We start from the raw sequence: 15,474 nt of genomic DNA, 5'->3' as shown, positions 1-15,474 counted from the left end.
CTGACCAAAATGTCTTCACTTTTGTAACCATATCTTGACCCTGACAGTCTAAAACTCAAATGTGTCCTTACATAGACAGAAGTAAAAAGAGCACAAACTTAACACATACCTGCATACATTACCAGCAACAGGCAACAAACGTGCAAATACACACTATATCCTGTAAGCACATGCACTCAAGAGTACAGATGAACAAACATATAAACACACAGGCAGCACATGCATTGGGTTGTGTGTGCTCATGCATACATGAACCCAGACACACACATGCAACATACTGGGAGACCTAAATAGACCCGAGGAGTAAATATTTTCTCTGACAGATGGGCTTCAACCTGTAGTTTCCCAGTGTGTGCGTGTGTGTGTGTGTGTGTGTGTGTGTGTGTGTGTGTGTTAGTATTACAGTGACTGAGTGAGCGTTTCTATCTTTTTGTGTGAGTAGTTGTGTGTGCAAACTATATATACATTTACAACAACATGCTGACTTTAGCTTGCCCCTCCAGGGAGCCAACACAGGAAGTGTGGGTATGTTTCCTCCAAGTAACTGACATTTACAGTTGCTAGGTTGTTTGTTGGTAGACTTAAAAAGACACACATTCAAAAAACACATGGTTACAGAAATCTGGTTAACGCATTATCGGAAAAACCCACAACGATAAAATATTATATAAATAAAATTTAAAAAATAATTTCACCCACATGCAGATGGCTGCGAAAGAAGCAATATCTTGACACAAATCGTTAAATAATCTCCTTCTTTTCTGGAAGAATAGCTCAGCTGCATGCATCCATTGTCTGTGCTTGACTATGTTTGTGCATGTTTGTTGCAGAGCACCAGGCCTGATGCCAATGGAGTCTTTCACAATGGTGGCTGTGAAGATGCTGAAGGAGGAAGCGTCAGCTGACATGCAGAATGACTTCCAGAGAGAGGCAGCACTAATGGCTCAGTTTGACCATCCAAACATCGTACGACTCCTAGGTTAGTAGTGTGTGTGTTAGTTAGTGCGTCCAACACCTTCTCACTCCAAACTTGTCACGTACAGCCGCTTGGTCAGGATCCCTTGGTGTCATGTTTTAAACCCTTTTTCAAAATGCAAGGTATAGGTTAGGTTTAGGCAACAAAACCACTTTGTTTGGGTCAGAAAAATAATGCGGTTTATGTTCAAATAAGTAAGTTTCTTTAACTGTGGACTACGTGTCTAACTTGCGTCTGTGACGCTGGTTAAGTACGTTACGTACGTAACTCAACTTACCTAGGTTACGTAACATAACTTGAAATAAGTCAGCGGTCTCCTGGGTAAAAGTCCTGTGTGCGTTTGTCAATTTTTATTATTATCCGCCCTATGCAGACCTTGTCGCTCTTCATACTACGTCATCTCACCGCGGCACGGTCAAGCAGTAAGAAGCCCAGCGCATGTCTCAAACAGACACTGTAGGGCGCCTTGTGCATCGTAGTCGCTGAGAGCCACTATGCACACTGCCGTATTTGACGAGTTAGGAGTGAGAAAAAAAAAAGATCAAACCAGATTCCAAAAAGGTTGCGTTCACAGCTGGATTTCACATTGTACAATTGCTGGATCGGTGTGTTTGCTTGAGAGATAAGCAAAGTGCAAAAACAGATATGGAAACACAGAAAGCGATAATGTGCGGTGGACACGATGTGTCTGTTACTCTTATTAAATCATCCATAAACACAGTAACAGAATGAGCTGTGAGATCTCTCTCTCTTTAACTACTTTCTGAGCAAAGGTATCTATGTTAACAAATCGAGGGCTCCGACCAGATCACTGTGTGCATATAGTTAAAGAGGAATTCCATTCATTTCACTCGTCAGTCTTTTCTTCTTCTTCAAGTCTAGGTCTTGGGGAGTACTACAGCATATGTGAAAATAGTTGTAAAAAGCCTTTTGTGGCTCCAGAAGGAGCTGTGCAAAATCAGAAAAATTGTTTTTGATGATTGTGCATTATTTTACTTTGTGGACGACTCTTTTAACTGTACTGTACAGTTAAAAAGACTAGTCTAAAGTCCAACAACTAACTCTTGAGGAAATGATTCCTTCTTGGCTTATTTTTCTCTTATTAATTTTTGCAATTTGAGCAGTTTATCACAGATTTGCAAAATGTCCACAGTCACGTTTTTATTTGGTTTCCCTAAAATATTCAATCTGGGCAATTAGAGCATAATCAAGTTTGGGTAAAGTGTATGGGACAATTGTAATCCTGGCATGTTAAGTATGTATGGTTAAGGTATGGTGAAGGTTATAGGCAAAGAAAAAAAAAACTTGGTTCTCTTTTGGGAAAAATTGTGGTTTTGAAGGAGTTGCTCGGTTTGTAATCTTCTTTACTCAAAACAGCGCTTTGCTGACCAATGTTTTAGCTCATATCTTCATCAGTGGCCAAACTGTTTATACTTGTTTAGTCAACGTGTTCAAGACATCCTGTTGGATAATTGCGTCATTCCGTAATCAAGCCATCATCTGTGTCACCTGTGATGCTGCTCTTTACTCTTTACTATTAAAGTGATGGTTCGAAGTAATTTCACCCTAGGGTCCTTTGCACCATTTTACTTTTTTTTTAAGTAAGTGCTGTAGTATAACTAGCAGGAGACAAGTTATAATTGAGGTAAGTTTGGATACATTACCTTATTTAATCATTAAATTAATACATATTTTTGTTGTATCTCTTTTCGGTGTTGTAATTTGTAGACGGCCCTAAGCGCTCTTACTTCCAGGGTGAAATTACTCCGAACCATAACTTTAAGCCCCACCATGTAGCACACACTGCAATTGGTGCACATCATGCTCATTAAGAAACAACAGCCAAGGAAATAGACAATGAATCAGTCTCCAGTACACTACATCAAAATTAGATGATCAAAGTCAAACAATATTCTCAATATTATAAAAGGGGAAATGCACTCAACAGCCTTTGTAAATGTCTTCTTTTGTCTTCTTTTTGTGTGTGTTTTTTTTTTTTTTTCAGGCTATTTCAGGCCCAGTTTCCACTCACACACTATAATTCTTATAATTAAATATATGTCTTTTTCTTCAGATCTATTTCCCTGCAGTGCTAAAATAAAACACACTAGAGATACAGATAGGACTGTTTGCCAGTAAACACGTGCTGCTGGCAGTTTATGTGCCTTTCTTGGCCTGAGTAAAACAAATGTCCTCTTTAGTTTTCTTTTACACTAATACAGCCTATCTAATCTAATACAGACTGCTCGCATATACTTACAGGAAGATATTTAGAGATACAACTTACTCTATTTGGCACTGTCAGTGAGACAACGGGGCCGTTGCTCTTTGGCCGTGCTGAAAGAAGTTTGTTTACTTTGGTCCATTTTACTGCTTGAGTGATTTTGAAGTTTATTTAAAACCACGTTCATCAAACAATAGTAGTATATGTTTTCTGTTTTGATTGACAATTCATTTTTGGATGACTCATCCAGAAAGTCACAATGCTGAAGTCTCTGGTGCATTTGAAACCAGACTTGATTATTAAGTTAACCTCTAATTACCCTCTTGGCTAATAATACATCGCCAATCATGTGTAAAAACATATGCATCATCCATGACATGAATATCATCCATGACATGAATGTGTCAGAATTAGAGATGGTATATGTCTGCATGTCATTATTTTGTGGCATGCATGTGTGTGCAGGATGGGGGCCTCTGTGTTCTGTATATTTAGCGACGGAGTGAAACATTTTGAGCCAGCCACTGACCTTACTGCTACTGTTGGATTACAGTCCTGCTTGTGGACAACGCACGCATGCACGCACGCACGCACGCACGCACGCACGCACGCACACCAGGGAGCTGTAATCAGAGCTCATTCTCTGGGGAACCGTCCCCCGCTGTGACCCACAGGACATGAACTAACAGAGCATGACCTCCAAGTCTCACCTTCTCGTGAACATGTTGTTGTTGCAATTCTTGTGCTGACTTGGTCATAACAGTGGCAAAATATTACAGTTAAAAAAACATCCTGATCCCAACTATGTCGATGGCTGCACAATTCCGTCAAATGGAAACAGTCTGCATTATCTTATACACATTTCCCTAAAATCCCACCAGTATTTGTTTTGTTCTGTGGGTTTGAACAAAGTTTGAAAGTTTTTGAAATGACTTGGTTAGTGGCAGGTCAGTGAGGTTCTAATTCATGTTTCACACAGAAGCAGAGGCAGCGAAGTGCACTAAATCAAAATTATGATTATGGCCAATATGGCTCAGTGCATTTCAGTGCACTAACCACATGAAGTGCACCAATCATGGTCTGCGTTGGAAAGAACACAGACAAGAGCTGCAAAGCCTCAAACTAAAATTGGCTAGAGAAAGAGAAACTGAAAACGGGCGTCCAGGGGGTTATTCCTTTTCTTGTTGGCAAACCTGGTGATATGTAATAATTTTTCCCACAGAGCTATATTGTACTCTAAATCTGAGGCCAGTGTTGTGAATACCAGCTAAAATGATTGGCACAATCTACCAACTTCTGCAGGGCTGTTGGAGGCTGTGCTCCATTTCCTCTAAGCAGTGTACTGTACATTGCAAAAAGCATTTAGAGGAATGCGTACATAAACAAGCAAGCAGACAGACAGTCTTTTATAGGAGGTAAAGTAAATATGTAGTAAATAGAGTAGAATGAATTTGGTGAGGGCAAACTTCTGCCCATGAATATTCACCAATTTGCTTTTACACCCTTAATACCTGGCGTTGACATAAAAATAATACATCAAAACGTGTTCTTTCCAAATAAAGAAAAGCTAACATGTTCAGTTGTAGAAGCTGTGGAAGCCCTTACTGCGAAACACACACACGATAGTTCAAGTTTACAGAAACCTAAATGAAGTCCTTTGTATCTGAATCACATCTGATCACATCTGATATTGGCAATCACCCCAACCGCAATTTGAGTATTTCCCCACAGCACAGACAGGGTCAGAAGAACACAAAGTTAATTTACCAACACGCTGTGTTTACATGACAGGGCTACTAATGCTAGACTGTACATCCTCTATGCGTGAGAGTTTATTTGTGAGCATGCACACATAACAGATGGTTTCGTCTGTGTTTATGTCTGGACTGAATATTTATTTACCTTTTACAGTGAACAAACTCATTGTGTGACACTGTAGAAGAAGGAAACACACTTTATTAAGCGTGGTTTAATTATGTCACTGATGTGTTTCTGTGGTTGAGTATTTGTGTTTGTACTCGCAAACCTCTGTGGTGGGAAAAATGCACAACTCACAAGCCTACTTATTAAATCTGAAAGTCATAGAGCTGGAAATAAAATCGCCTGTATTCGTTCTTCCCCAGGTGTGTGCGCAGTGGGTAAGCCCATGTGTCTGATGTTCGAGTACATGGCCCACGGTGACCTCAATGAGTTCCTGCGTCGCCGATCTCCGAGCCAATCAGTGCGCACCCTCAGCCGCGCCAGCCTGTCCGGTCGCAGTTTCTCCTCGGAGCTGGAGGCGGGACTTCTCTCCTGCGCCGAGCAGTTGTCAATTTCCAAGCAGATCGCTGCCGGAATGGCCTACCTGTCAGAGCGCAAGTTCGTCCATCGAGACCTCGCCACGCGGAACTGCCTGGTTGGGGAGGAAATGGTGGTGAAGATCGCGGACTTCGGCCTCTCCAGAAACATCTACTCGGCCGATTACTACAAAGCCAACGAGAATGACGCCATCCCCATACGCTGGATGCCCCCAGAGTCGATTTTCTATAACCGCTACACCACGGAATCTGACGTCTGGGCCTATGGCGTGGTGTTATGGGAGATTTTCTCCAATGGGATGCAGCCGTACTACGGTATGGGTCATGAGGAGGTTATTTACTATGTGAGGGACGGTCACATCCTCTCCTGTCCTGAGAACTGTCCTCTGGAGCTGTATAATCTGATGAGGCTTTGTTGGAGCACACACCCATCAGATCGGCCCAGCTTCAGTAGTATACATCGGATACTGGAGCGTATCCATCAGAGCACACTAAGCATGAGTGCTGACACTGAGGCTGACTGCTAACCTAGGAACTTTTCACAAATAAATGTGCATAAAAAACAACAGATTTATGTAATAATCTGGTGCCGGAAAACACACTTTAAAATGTACATAGAATACCCAAACCAGTAAAGTGATTTCAGCCGTCTTTCTTGCCCAATTTGTCTTTTGAGGAGACCCAAACTCCTACCCTTACCAGACATTTTTGTATCATAAACAGCTCTCATATTTTAGTCATTTGCATATTACTTTTCAATTCACAGTTCAGGAATGCTGTAGTGTTTTCAGACCCTAAAACATCACTCCTGACCATTCACCAGCACACATCCATCGCACAGGTCGGCTTTATTTATGAACAATGTTACTTTCATGTCTGAACAGACTCTTAACCCTGTCTCCTGAAAATTATGTTCCCATACAACTTAACTGCATTCTAAATTAAGTTTTGAGGGAAAAGTTCTGCTTCTGGTTTGTTTTCGACGCATCACAGATATATTTCAAAGTCCACCTTCAACGTCTGCATTGGGAAGGACGTTGGGATGGATGGATGGATGGATGGATGGATGGATGGATGGATGGATGGGTCAAACAAACACAGGACTTTCTACCCAGGAGGCTGCTGCTTGTGTCCCATGTGAAACGGACTTACATAACGTCCTCAATTTACGTCACATAGCCTACTTAACATACGTATGCAACTCAAGTTACGTAACAAGCTACTTATTTTAATCCAAATCATCCAACAATCTTTTCCTAAGCCTAACCTAAAGTAGTTTTGTTGCCTTTAACTAACCAAGTAGTTTTGTTTGAAATCGCGTTAACCACGTGATGCGACCATGTCACAACGTGCGCCTGTCGCTGGTACGAGGACGTTTTGGAACAAACAATCTGGGAGGAAATACATGCATACATACATAGCCTCAAAATGTAATTGAGAACGCAGTTTAGTTGTAAAGGAATGCATTTTTTTGAACCCTGATCCCAGAGCTTTAGCCTTTTAGGACTTGAAGCCACTAAGCATGCAGATATACCCATAACCATTTCAGATACATATGCACTCAAACATTGTGCTCCATCCATTGCATATGGAATTGTTTTTTTTCCCTCTCTTTCATTTTGTAACTACTTAACAGAGATTGGGACATAACAGTTGGACGCTTCATAGTAACAACATTTAAAACACCTTTCTTGTTATTGTCACCTCTAGCAAATTCCACAGTGGCACACAATCACTTTAAACCATTGCTGTTGGTTGTTTTATATGGACAAGTTGCTATTCCATTATTGGGCATTTTCTTTTTACTTATTTGTTTCTTTTTCATGTTGTTGATCTTTGTCTTTTTTTTGTGCTAACTTTACTTTGTGACACTGTTTGACACACAGTTTGACATAAGAAGTGAGTAAATTACAGCAGCAATAGTATAAATAGTTTGAAGTTTATTAATTTTTTACCAACTTGCGTCATCACCCATAAGTCTCTCACTGAAGCACAGACACACATTTTCTTAATTGGAATTTTGCAAAAACTCATTAACTAAATTCATTCCCATGCCTTAAAATAGACTCGTTGGTAAGTGAAGAATGGGCAAAATGTCTTCGACGTTCAAAAATATCCTTATTCTGAAAGAGTCAATATTTAATATGTTCTCACAAAGATAGAAACTCTCTGTTACAGATCAATCTTTGCTCTCTGGGCTCATTTTAATTAAATTAGAGTCATATTTTAGAACAGTATTACCAACATCTCTTGTGTCATCAGTCTTCTTTGTTACTCAAAGCTGTTAATGATTTCTTTAGTTTGTTTTATTTCATTAAGAGATTAATATCAAGTGACAGAAAATGTTTATATTGTCAACTGGAAAAGCTTTTCAGATGAACGACATGCTTTATTTAATTTTTAAATTTGGTGTGATGTTTTTTTTTTTTTTTTTTTTGTTATTTGTTACATAACATTACAATGCAGGTTGATATGTATGATATTACTTTGTATTGCTTGCAAATAAACAATAATTCAACACATTTGTATTAGAGCTCTAGGCGTATTATATCATATTATTTTAAGGTGTGCATGCATCCCCTGTGCCGACATTATGTTATAAATCTACAAATCTAGAAAGTAGTATATAAAAAGAAGTAAAATCATCTTATCTGACCAAAAAAAAACCTCTGTGAAAACAAACAGCTGGCTATAGATGATGTTATTTAAATGTGGTCACAGTGCTACTTCAGATATATAACTACAACATCTTTAAAATTATTACAAACTTTATCTGGGGACAGGGAATACCCAATACTGAATTCCCTATGAATCAATGAGATATGTTAATTATTCTGTAGTTAATTGTTGGACAGATAGATGGACAGGCTGACCAACACCACCATCCTCAGGCCCTGCCTTCACTGTGCCAACATCAGTCCTCCACAAATGATTTGCTACACCTCATTGAAAATAAATGGGAGGCAGTAGCCCCGTCTAGGCTGCCGTGTCCGGTGTGGCTTAATGGTAAGAGTGTGGAACAACAGTAAAAATAAATAACCACATCCACAGACATAACTGCAGCAAACGTGCCCTAAAACATTGATGATTTTAGGCCAGTTATTCAACAAACAGTGGGACTGAGGCTTGAACAGAGACAGACATGTAGTATAATCACCGCACATAAGGGAGAATTAGCTATATTCATTTATTGATTTCAATATGGCAATTGTTGGTTATTACAATTGGAAAGACAAAGAGGGTGTAGAATATCTACACATTGCTTTTTCTCTGACCCTACATTTTTCTCTGCTTTAACCCTTGTGTTTCCTTGGGTCAAATTTGACCCGTTTTTAAAATGTGAAATATGGGTTTTTTTCAACCAAATGGCCCCAAAATAACATGGATGCACGTTGTATGGTATGGAACCCATACAACATTCTTCGCAGGTAAAATTAATGATTACTTCCATTGATTTTGGGGTGTTTAAAATGTTTTAATGGCTTCAAAACAGTATCCCAACTAAACTTTGACATATACAGTACAAGCCAAAAGTTTGGACACACCTTCTCATTCAATGTGTTTCTTTATTTTCATGAGTATTTACATTGTAGATTCTCACTCAAGGCATCAAAACTATGAATGAACACATATGGAATTATGTACTTAACAAAAAAGTGTGAAATAACTGAAAACATGTCTTATATTTTAGATTCTTCAAAGTAGCCACCCTTTGCTTTTTTTGATAACTCTGCAAACCCTTGGTGTTCTCTCAATGAGCTTCATGAGGTAGTCACCTGAAATGGTTTTCACTTCACGTGTGCCTTGTCAGGGTTAATTAGTGGAATTTTTTCCCTTATTAATAAAAAAGCAAAGGGTGGCTACTTTGAAGAATCTAAAATATAAGACATGTTTTCAGTTATTTCACACTTTTTTGTTAAGTACATAATTCCATATGTGTTCATTCATAGTTTTGATGCCTTCGGTGAGAATCTACAATGTAAATAGAAATGAAAATAAAAAGGAAACGCATTGAATGAGAAGGTGTGTCCAAACTTTTGGCCTGTACTGTAGCAGTCTGTGATCCACTCAACATCTTCTGATTTTAACTTTTAGTCTTAATAATTCATAATGTAAGAATGAGGTATAATTTCATATAAATTAGTTTAATTGACAAAAAAAGTTAATTTTCAATTTTGATCCGAAATGCCCAACAAGTTCATGTCGACGGGAAGACAACAAAGGGTTAAATGCCTCTTTATCTCTGTTTATTTAAAAGAAGCTTTTCACCATGTGGATGCTGCAGTGTTATTACTCACCACAAGAGGGATCAGAGATGAGAATTTAAGTAGAAAAACAGGTTGTAGACAGTGCTACGTAAGCCGTTTTTTACAGTGAATTTTCAGAGTGATTTCCTGAGAACACTGTATAACTTTGTGAGTGTGTCTGTTTGCTTCCCAGTGTGTGTGTGTGTGTGTGTGTGTTTTCTTTTGCGATGTCCAATGTAAACGGTTTATAGTAGGCAGCATGGAGTTTGGCCGTGCACCAGTCAGCCCTCTTCTCCTTGATCTAAACTGTGGATCAGACCGTTTCACTCCCACTTCCTTCTGTGTTCTTCCCTCTCCTCACTTTTTTGCCTCCTACTGATTTATCTGTCTGCACCATATTTACTCCTTCCTTTACTCCTTCTTCCTTTCCTTTCATTTCTTTTCCTTTTTATACACGTTGTGGGCTGAGACTGGATATTTTGTGATCAATTCCAGTGTATCTCAGTTCCCTTTTCATTGCATGAGAAGGTTGGAACAGAACCACCACCACAACATGCATTATCTTTACTTTTTTGTTTTTGTTTTGTAACTTCTGCGTCAAACTGAAGTAATACGAGGGCCACAACAACATAACCAAACCGACGGGGAAACATTTAGAGCTGAAAAAGCAAGCAGGCGGCCGGCAGGCAGAGAGACCAGAGCTTTCACTGCAGCTCAGCTTAAATAACCTGGGAACACTCAGGTGTTCCTGCTTACCCTAACAAGCACCTGCAGAGTCAGCAGAGACACACGCTACGTTTACACGTGGCCGGCTATTTTCATAAACGGACATTTTAAACTCTCCGTTTTCAAACATAACATCGTGCACAGCTGTGAGTTTTCAGAAAAGTGTTCGTTTACACGTACCCGTGTGTATAGATGCCGTCAATGCTTTAACCCTTGTCTTGTCCTTGGGTCAAATTTTACACATTTTTAAAGTTGTTTACATATGAAATATGGGTTTCTTTCAATCAAATGGCCCCAAAATAACATGGATGCACATTGTATGGTATGGAACCCATACAACATTCTTCGCAAGTAAAATTCATGATTACTTCCATTGAGTTTTGGGTGTTTAAAATGTTGAAATGGCTTCAAAACAATATCCTGACTAAACTTTGACATATAGCAGTCTCTGATCCACTCAACATCCTCTGATTTTAACTATTAGTCTTAATAATTCATAATGTATGAATGAGGTATAATAAATAAAAAATAAAAAAATGTGTTTAATTGATCCGAAATGGCCAACAAGTTTCCGTGTGTATATATATGCCATCAATGCCATCAAGAGCACACCAAACCTGTAGGTGGCAGTGTAACGAGAAGCTCAAGCCCACGTTAGCCAATCAGAATCCCGAAAATAGCAACAGCAGCAACAAACCGCTTCCTCGCTCTTCTCTTCCTCACTCTTCTCTTCCTCACTTCCTCGGCTGCCTAAACCAAGGTTTGTCTCAGTTTACATGCAAACAAAGTTTTCCAAAATCTCCACACTCAATTAATAAATAAAACACCTACTCAATAGAAGTATTGAACTGTTAATTTATTTTACTTGTGAAGAGTGTCTAACAAGTAAAGGAAACATCCACATTACGTTTTTTTTTTATTTGGTTGAAAGAAACCCACATTTCTGATATAGAATTTTTTGAAAATGGGTCAAATTTGATGAAAGGACTACAGGAGGGTTAAAAGATAATTTATTGTGGGGCTGTCAATTTAGAAAATGTACAACTTTGGCACACCCAGTGAAGTTCTAGGTTTCTCCATTGCCTCAACGGTCAGCAATGTTAAGATGGTTTGCAACTGGTCAACAGCAAGTATTCACGTGCCAAATCTCCCTCAGTGGAATCCTACACAGAGCAACTGTGTGAATTTAATTCGCCTTGGTGAGCGGATCCATTATAGAAGCATGTCCATCATCGGATACGAGTAAGACAGAAGACTGGGAAATGGGGGTTGAAACGTTCTATTTTGTCACTTCAGTCTTGCGCTACAGTCTTCACTCATTTCACCCTTTTTTTCCCCCCATTCTATCCTCCTTTGTCCTTTCTTTCCCCATTTTCCATCACCGCTGTTTCCTTTCTTATCTGTGGTTTCAGTCAGTTCCGTCTCCATTTGCTTTGTCTTTGAAAGGTCTGAGTTAAAATGTATCACAAAGCCAGCTGCAGATCCTGGGAAGGAACACTTACTCTCAGAGAATTAGCCGATTGTCCTTTCTCCAAACAGGAGGTTTATCTGAATGGACTCTTTAACCTTCCTGCCAATTTTGCAATAACAGCTCTCGATGTTTGGGGACCAGAGATTTACACTGCCATGAAAAATCACTTCCTGTTTTGTAATGATAATCTGCCTTAGTTTAGTACAATTTTTGCAGCAGAGAAATTCGATTCATTCTTCATTTTGTTGACATTTTCTGAACGCTTCAACAAAAGTGCTGCAATTCCTGGATGTCTTGGCACATCAGCAGCTCAGCTTTACATGTCTTGTTGACCTTTCCAATGCGTCATAAATTTCGCTGGCAACGGCAATGCTGATCCTGTCCATTCAAATCATTAGCTTTAACCTATGTGGGAACCACGGAAAGCGTCTGTATTGACATTGTGACGAAGATGTGACATCCCCCTCACTCAGCGACAGCGCAGAGGAACTTCCTGTGTGTGGCCTCGCTGGCTCTGATTGGCCCATTCAGGGAGCAACAGGAAGTAGGGAGACATATATCAGTCAACTGGAGGCTAGCACTCCAAAGCTGTGGAACAATAAACATGGCAGAGGGTGCATTTCACACACGCACGCACAACATTCTTCCCTATACAAACATTTGGCCGCTGTTGCTAGGACTGCTGCTTAATACATGTCACACACGACACATCGTGGCCCTGAACCCTCTTACAGTCGCCAAACATACAAACATACCACGCCCGTACAGTGAGGTACTGCCTGTACCATCCGCTTTATGTCACAATCCACATTCTGAAATGTAAAGTCATTACTTTTAAATGTTCAGTTTTCAGAATTGACTCTGCCCGTCTGTTTTTTGACGGGGTATTTTGGTGAAGGGCGATTTATGAGCGCTAATGATTAAGCTGGATATTTTATCACAAAAACATCATCATATATACTCACATACGCGGGGTACAGTATTTCTGGTCATATAAAGTAGTCTAATCTCACAAAATGGTATGAAGTCAACACTTTGTTTTTAAATGCCTGTAAATGTGAAAATAGGGAGCTAGATGTTTCTACACAACAACATTTCACAGTACAGGTAGTGTTGTTAGGTCTAGGGGATTTAAAGGTCCCGTATTGTGCTGATTTTTCCGGTTCATACTTGTAATTTGGGTTTCTACTAGAACATGTTTGCATGCTTTGATGAAAAGAAAAAGACATTTTCTTATACTGTCCATTGTGATTTAGCTGTATTTACCCTTGGTGCAGTAGGGAGCACTCAGCCACTGATGTCGCTGATAAAAAAATTAAATAAAGTGGAGATGCAACATATGGGCTCTGTGGGTGGCCGGGCCTTAATTCCTTTATGGCTGACAAAAATTAAATTAGAACTAATATTCTCTGACAACTGTATCAAGCGAACCAAGTCCAAACACATGAGCTCAACAGAGACATATAAGTGTTGGACGCTGATTCATCAAGCATTTTCTCACCTCTAATTCTGCACAACCACGCAGACCACACCGTGAATTAATGTGTTCGTTTGACACCATAGAAACACATGGTTGCGTACAGACTTCTGCTAAAAGTCAAGGCTGTCTAAAACGTGTTAACAGCCCAAGGTCTATAGATTATTAGGTCCAGACAAAAAGAAACCCTGCATGTCATGAATACATTATCAGTCTGCGTCCGTCTGTGAGACTGTGTGTTTGCCAGTTACTGACCTTTTGGATGTCATCGAAAGAAAAACACTGGTGGATAACATGAAGTAGCAACGATAGCGAGGCTAAACATGTAAGATAAAGTAAGCTGCGTAAAAAATACCCTACTACGGTCTGCTACTGTCATTACAACTCTTTTTCAATATTTATTCCAGAAAAGCCTTAATTTCACATTTTAAAGACCACACCGACACAAGAATTCAGACTTTTCTCATGTTTTTATTGTTGCTGGGATATCAACACTATGACTCTGGGTGGACATTCATCGATATTGGCCCGTACAGTAGATAGTTTGGAAATCACATTCACAGGACGTCTGTGTCACAATTACTTTCTTACAAACTACTGGTACATTGGTTGTTAAATCTGAGGCTTGGCAACATTTTCCGAAAGAAATTTTTTAAAGCATTGTTTCACTTTGGAAGAACAAACTGTTTCAGAGCTACAGTTAGGACGATCAGACATTACTCCTAATTATGTACATATAATTATTATTATAATTATGTATAAGCTTTGGGATGAATGGTTTTTGGTATTAACATGACAACATTTCTAAAGTGCAACACACACCGCTTGTGTCGTGTAATGTCAATTGACGGCCATAGCAAACACTGGATGCACTATTCAGACAAAAGAAGAAGCAGTCAGGGTATGATGACTGTGATGTGCTAATCTGGGGTGAAAACTGTTGTTTTTCAGGAAAGTTTACGCATCTTAAAGCTGGGAAAGGAACATTGGCGCATCCTGACATGCATAATAGCATGTGGACTTACATAAAAAAAAACAATGGGTGCGAGTGTTTTGACATACCGCCAGTGCGTGTTGCTCTTAAGGATGATTTATTTTGTCTCCTTGTTAAACAAAAAGACAGAATAAAAATTATTCAATTTAGATCTCAATTAGTGTCCCCACATCATACTATTTGAACTTGTTTAGACCTCAGTTTAAATCATGAAATCAGATCTCTATTTTATGTTATTTTTTCTTAATCAAATCATATTCAAAACCAAATTTGTATTTGTGAGCTTTTACTTATTTAAACTCTTTTGCGGCTGTGTTGTGTATCAAACATGCACAAATTAAATATCGCTCTAACACTGATGTTAATTTTTGTTGTACTTGACAGCCATTGTAAAACAACGGTGTTAGCCACACACACAAAAAAACAGAAAAACCAACTTAAAGTATAGGTTAACACCTTCTGAAGATCTAGTTTTGGCTGACCTCCATTGGTCTAACTTCTCTCCTTGCTGCAGTGATGTACAAGTGTACTCCAGGACACTGTGACATCACTGTTGGGTGTGGTTACAGCTGCAACCAAGCACACTTCCAAACAGAGAGGGCGGTCAAACGCTGCTTTTCAGCCTGGTGTTAAGTGACTCTTTAAGGAGGAGGACTGGAAGGCACTGCACACGTTGGCCGCATTTCCACTTGGTATCAAAATCTGATCCGAGGGATCCGATCACAAGTGTTCAGCTCTAAGTACGTGTGTTCCCACATGAGTTCTGAGTGACCACTTGTGATCGGATCTCACTTTCCCGCGCTACATGCAAATAAATACATAAATCATTTCGGGTTGCACATAGTAGGTTGGTTGTTACTCTCACAAAAATCCTACATTAGAAACGTGCGATGACTGATAAAAAGGCGCTGCCTACAGTCTGTTAGGCAGGAGAGAAAGATGTTTAAAAAAGGTATTTTTACGTTTCATGTTCGCTTATAGGAGTCGTGTTAAGTTAATGCTGATAAAAACCAAACATTTCCAGATTTTGCTGCTTCATAATAAAAGCTTTAAAAAAAAAAA

General features: G+C 39.3%; 1 protein-coding gene across 2 annotated transcripts in view; it reads left to right on the top strand.

Moving 5' to 3' along the window:
* musk (muscle, skeletal, receptor tyrosine kinase) overlaps positions 1-7,931 on the top strand; it is a 43,735-nt gene extending 35,804 nt beyond the window's left edge. For both annotated transcript variants that reach the window (XM_028601865.1, XM_028601864.1), the window contains exons 16-17: positions 831-979; positions 5,324-7,931. In XM_028601865.1, the coding sequence (XP_028457666.1) occupies positions 831-979; positions 5,324-6,024 (850 nt within the window). In that variant the 3' untranslated portion in view covers positions 6,025-7,931. The remainder of the gene's footprint in view (positions 1-830; positions 980-5,323) is intronic.
* The last annotated feature ends 7,543 nt before the right edge of the window (positions 7,932-15,474 follow it).

This window comes from Perca flavescens, chromosome 16, assembly GCF_004354835.1.
Source record: "Perca flavescens isolate YP-PL-M2 chromosome 16, PFLA_1.0, whole genome shotgun sequence".
Taxonomy (NCBI): Eukaryota; Metazoa; Chordata; class Actinopteri; order Perciformes; family Percidae; genus Perca; species Perca flavescens.
Note: the sequence above shows the minus strand (reverse complement) of the source record. Positions and strands in the feature narration are given on the sequence as shown.